The 6402-nt window shown below is 33.9% G+C and overlaps 1 protein-coding gene across 1 annotated transcript; it reads right to left on the reverse strand.

The window, feature by feature from the left end:
* Positions 1-529: 529 nt before the first annotated feature.
* Positions 530-6039, reverse strand: LOC311304539 (cytochrome P450 2K6-like; the record flags this gene model as incomplete). The annotated part of the gene is made up of 5 exons (XM_084431619.1): positions 530-999; positions 1088-1229; positions 1313-1416; positions 3750-3756; positions 5998-6039. 5 exons carry the CDS (start codon positions 6037-6039, stop codon positions 812-814), a joined length of 483 nt encoding a protein of 160 aa, XP_084287745.1. The 3' UTR covers positions 530-811.
* Between the last annotated feature and the right edge of the window lie 363 nt (positions 6040-6402).

A 6402-nucleotide genomic window follows, 5' to 3' on the forward strand; every position in this document is an offset into this window, starting at 1 on the left:
ACAAATAAGTTAGTTTAACTAAAAAAAACATGCAAAAAGATAACAAAAAATAATGAGTTAAGTCAACAAAATATAAGGAAAATTTAAGGAATTCAAAGTTTGATTAAGCAGAACTTGCTGATTTTTATTTTGTACATTCATTTTAACTCTTAACTTAGAATATTTAAGAAAGTTAATTCATATTAAAAATGATCATGTAATCTCAATTTAAATATTTTTAATAGTGGAAACTCGGCTATAGCTTTAACTAGCTTATTCAATGAACGCTAACATATTAATTGGCAAAGCAAAGCTTTGATATCATTAACATAGCATAGCAATTGCTGAATGAGTAAAGTAATATAGAACATTAATACCTGTTCTTAAACCAAGCTCATGCAGGGAATAGTGAATAAATATTACCCAGAATGCTACAGTATATTACTGTTTTAATGGAAAATAGTATTTTACTGTTAGAATTTAGCTTTTTGTTTTTTATAGGTTTTAAAAGGTTTTTACAGTGCAATCTGTATCTGTTGGTTAAAGAAACCACTATTTCCACAGTGCTTCCATAAGTACAATTTAAATGCTAACTTTTTCATCAGGTTTAAGCATTAATAACAACATTTGATTAATTTGAATGTGATAAATACATTTACATATTAAACATATTCTTAAATACACTTCTTACATAAGAAGAGCAAAGGCACTATACTATCTAAAAGGAAGCATTGAATTAACATTGAATGTATTTCCAATGGAAACATAAATTAATAAATGCAAATATATCATAAAAGAAATGACAAATGTCCAATAAAAGGTCATATTAACTTTAAGACCGCTTCACTGCACACAGTTTGTATGGGGCTGGGTTCAGGGTGAAGCCCACGACTGGTGTGAGATCCAGATCATCTTCAGACACTCCAGGTGAAGGAGTGAAGCGGAAATGTTGAAGGAGGGAAGTGAAAAACAGGAAGAGCTCCATCCTGGCCAAACTCTCTCCAGGACAAGCCCTGCGGCCTGATAAAAACAATAAGCAAAGTATTTACAGAAATCACCTGCGATGGCATGGTATTATTAATTATAACTAATTTGAAGTCCACTGCACCTGCAGAGAAGGGCAAGAAGGCGTCCTTTTTGACAAACTGGCCCTGCTTATTTAGGAAGTGTCTTGGGTTGAAGCTGTCAGGAGTTTCCCACTCATTTTCATCCCTCAATACAGATACCAGTAGTGCGAACACACTGGTACCCTGCATAAAACAACACAAATGATTAGTGATAAATGGAGAAAACACATAATCAAGAACACAGCATGCTCTTATTGGAGCCAGACCTTCTTGATGAGGAATCCATTCAGATGAACATCACAGGTGGTCTGACGGGGGGAACCAAGGGGTACTATGTTTGCAAATCTCTGCGTTTCATGAATCACTGCGTCTGTACACAGCAAAAAGTCCAGTGTTAAATTAACTCTCCTGGGAGTTTATATGGCTCCAGAGTCAGTGTTAAAATATGAGTGTTAAATTAACACTCAAGAGTGTTAAATGTAATGAGCTCATTAAGTGATTCATTGAGTGATAATTGACCAATATTGAAGACACCTGATGTTAGCAAGCAGAATCACCAAAGGAGAAAATCAATTTTTTTAAGACACCGTTATGGTGATGAGTGTTTGTTTTAGTTGGGCTCTTGACCCTTAAAGCATTAACTTCAAATTTTGTTTGGCTGTTGTATCTGAGTTATAACTCTCAGATGAACAAAGAGAAAAGGTGATCAGGTGGTGTTGGTTATGATTTGATAATCATAATTTGACCTGAATATCAAATCTCATTTAGAGAGTCAGATTTACAGCAGCCTGTGATTTAACAGCAAATGATTTTTATCATTATCAATATAATCCAAAATATTTCTTAAAAATTGTTCTGATAAAAAAAATACATAGAAAATTACTTTATTTAGACACACTGACATCAATAATCAGCCTGTGAATCTCAACAATGGTGACAATAATAAAGCATGTTGCAGTGCATTCTGGGTGCCACCAATCAAAACTCATTCATGGCTCCCATCATGCATTGCGGTATGAATAAATTATGATCTGATTTGTCCTACTAATTTCCTTTTCCTAAATGAATATTCTGTTTGTCACCATAGTTGAGATCAATACACTGATTCTTGATGTCTGTGTGTGCCTAAAATAAAGATTTTGTTTTATCAGAACAGCTTTTAAGAAATCCTTAAAACTAGGTAGAAAAAAAGATCTTATGCTGTAGAATCACAGTGATGCTGTAATCAACAATATACATTTAAGTCAGAGATTACACTCTAAATGAGATCAGTGATTCAGGTGAAATTATGATTATGTCAAAACATAACCAATAAAATCTGATCAACTTTCTCTTTGTTCATCTGGCAATTATAACTCAGATACAACAGCCAAAGATAATCTAATGTTTACAGTTTATGGGTCAAGAGCCCAACTAAAGCAAACACTGATCACTATAACGGTGTCTTAAAAAATTTGATTTTCTCCTTTGGTGATTCTGCTTGTTATCATCAGGTGTCTTCAATAATGCTCAATCATCACTCAATTAATCACTTAATGAGCTCATTAAGTTTAACACTCTTGAGTGTTAATTTAACACTCATATTTTAACACTGACTCTGGAGCCATATAAACTAGGGCTGCACGATTAATCGCATGAGATTGTTATGCGCATCTCGTCAGTAAAGCCGGTTCCTTGATTAGTAGTAAATCACCATCACCTGCTTTCAGATGAAGCGGCATTTAGGGCTGAGGAGATAATTAAGTGATTAATTTAGTGATGATTGAGCATTATTGAAGACACCTGATGTTAACAAGCAGAATCACTGAAGAAGAAAATCACAAATTGTAAGTTACCATTAAGGTGATGGGTGTTTGCTTTAGTTGGGCTCTAGACCATTATATGTTTACTTTAATATTTTCTGTTGTTTGTCTGCTGTTATTGATTTATAACAGTGAAATGAACAACGTAAAATGTTAGTTTATAGTGTTGGTTATGTTTTGACATAATCATGCTGTGATCTGAAAAAGGAAACTTATTGAGATAGTTTGGTTTAACTTGTTAGCAGCAGTTTCGTGATTCTTCAGCCTATGATTATCAATAGTCCACTTTACTTACAATTCAAAATATTTAATAAATATTGTTCTGATCATAAGACATTCAGATAAATTCATTTAAAACACAGACATCCATCAGCCTGTGAATCTCAACAATGGTGACAATAATAAAGCATGTTGCAGTGGCTGCCACCAATCACAACTCATTAATGGCTCCCATCATGCATTGCGGTATGAATAAATTATTATCTGAATTGTCTATGTAATTTACTTTTCCTAATTGAATATTCTGCTCCTCACCATTGTTGAGATGCATAGACTGAATCTTGACCTCTGTGTGTGCCTAAAAGAAGGATTTTTTTTAAAGAAATCCTTTATATTATATCAAAAATTCTGGGCATTTATGCAGATTCACTAACCAACAACATAAATTGAAGTCAGAAAGAAGGATTTTAATGAGTTCAGTGATCAAGTTCAAATGATGATTATCATAATATAACCAACACCATCAGATCACTTTTTTCTTTGTTCAACTGGTGATTATAATTCAAAAACAACAGACAAACAAAATCGAAAGTTAATAATATATGGGTCAAGAGTCCAACTAAAGCAACCATTGATCGTCATAACGGTAACTTACAATTTGAGATTTTCTCCTTCAGTGTACTTTTCTCCTACAGTGGAACAGAAAACATGCAGAGTACATGGGGTTCACGCTACATCAACTATTAACTTCCACACACGTGCAAGAAAGGGTCCCTAGTAGGTGTTAATCTATTCACAGGGAAATAAAATACTGTTGTTTTATGAACATGATATCATTGTATTACATTTAATAATTATATTACATTCGCTGATTGTTAAAAATGTTGACAGGCATTATTCAGTAGCAGGGTTATGTTTTGATTTTTTGATTAAATTTTTGTTTCCTGTTCTTAGTTCATAGTTTGTTCCTGTTTTGTTTTTAGTTTCAGTTCCTCTGACTAGTTTTAGTTTTGTAGTTTCAGTTCATATATTTAAATTTGTTTTTCATCATAGTTTATATCCTAGTGTTAATATTTTCGAGCTTTATTGTTTTGAAATGTATTGTTTACTAGGGCTGGGCATTGTCAAAAGACACCTGATTTTATTAGAGAGAGCGCATTGATCAAAGACGGAGTAAGCTTTGAAATGTAATTGTGTATATCTGGCCCATGGAACTTCCAGCTTAGCTGGCATAGAGTGGTGTAATTAGCTTTTGCCTCTGCAAGAAATGATAAATTGAGAACATTTGGAGTGCTGTCAGTACAGAGAACAACGACAAAAATCGGTGTTGCCTACAACGTGTTATCCTCGTTTTAAAATTTGCACCCTGTTGACTTCAATGGGGCAAGTTTTAAACCTGCTTTTAGCCTCTTAACATCCTTGATGTGTCATTACAAGTGCACAGGTCATGTGAGTGATTCCTTCGGAGTGAACGCGGGTGAATCTGACTGCAGTAGATGTGAAAGATATATATAAAAAAATGATGTTTATTCAGCCAGCGCACATACCTGTATTTACATCCTGTTTTCGGTCGAAGTCCACAGTAGTCGATTGTCGAGTTCACGCGCATGATCATAGGTACTAAACCTATGCGCGTGAACTCGACAATCGATTATTGTGGACTTCGACCGAAAACAGGATGTAAATACAGGTATGATGTTTAGTTTCGTCATCCCTAATCAATATTATTAATATATTTAACACACTCTTAAAATTGAGTAAGTTTAATTATCTGAAGTATAATATCTGATTAAGTCATCAATTATTAGTTAATTTTGCATGACAAAACTGCTATAGAAGATCCTGCAATGCTGTGATACTCAGATTTTATAAAGTCATTATACAGAAAATGTTTTGACAGGATCATATAGACTCACTCAGACATCAAGAATCAGCGTATGAATCGCAACAATGGTGACAATGAAAAAAAAAATCTGATCAACTCTGAACTACTATAAAGTCACAAAAAGGCTTTGTTGGTTGTCACCATTGTTGAGATTCATATGTGTATTCTTGATGTCTCTACAAAAACAAACACAAAAATGAACCAGCTCAAAACTTTTTCTGTATAATATATATATAATTTATTTATAATTTATTTATTTATTTTTTTAGATTGTTATAATACTGATGCCACAATGTTTCAAGGATCATGTGAAAAAATATGACATTAATTATAGACTTTATATAAAGCTAAATACCATCCACATATTATGCAGTCTAAGCTATTATATTCAGAGATTTAACTGACATATCAGTGAATCAGATCATCACATGATGACTATAATATCACCAATGAATGACCAAGACCATCTGATATTTTCTCCTGTACTTATTTCTATTACAAATGTGTACCAAATACACAGTTAAAGCAGCCAGAGAAAAACAAATGATAAAAACTCAAGGGTCATGAGCCCAACTAAAGCAGACACTGATCTCAATCATGATGACATCAAATGTCTTTTAAAGTTTTTTACACTTTATTTAAATTAGCATATTTTACTTTAATTTTATGGTTTTTGTTTGGCAGCCGCAGCTGTCAGTCATTTGACCCTTTTTGTACGATTTTTTTTTTACAATGAAGGTATATGATCATAATAATGCAGGAAATACCTGTGAAATAACAGTGGGGTTTTTTTTCGGTTTATTTAAATTAGCATATTTTACTTTAATTTGATGGTTTTTGTTTGGCAGCCGTAGCTGACCCTTTGACCCTTTTTTTTATGATTTTTTTTACAATGAAGGTATATGTGTCACAGTGTCTGGTTGGTGTTCCCTGGGTGTCCACTAGAGGTCTTTTCCCCACACTGTTACATCCACTCATGTACAGCATTTCCCATCATCCTTGTCTGTCTTATCATTGATCATTGCACTCAGCTGTTCCCACTCACCTTGTTAGTATCTGTGTATCTATACCCTGTCTGTTCAGTCATTGTCATGGAGTCCTTGTATAATGTCACCCTGCACTTCGGAGTTCTGTTTACGTTTGTTTCTTGTTTGTTTCTCGTTTTGGACTGCTTTGTATGGACTTTGACCCTTTGCCTGCCTGGATTACGATTATGGATTACCCTTAAAGTCGGCATGAAATCAAAATGGACCCTACTTACTTTGTTAGCGCATATTACTAGTCTTGTGGTGAACAATTAATCCGTGCAAGTTAAAACACAGAATTTTTTTTTTTGGCTTCGTAATCTTTAATCAAAATCTGAAAATGCCCCTCCCCTCTGCCTTGGAGGACCTTCTCTGATGACGTAGGTTTGACGGCTTGGTTTGGGAAACGCTTAACCACTCCCCTC

Source organism: Rutilus rutilus, assembly GCF_951802725.1.
Source record: "Rutilus rutilus genome assembly, chromosome: 1".
NCBI lineage: Eukaryota > Metazoa > Chordata > Actinopteri > Cypriniformes > Leuciscidae > Rutilus > Rutilus rutilus.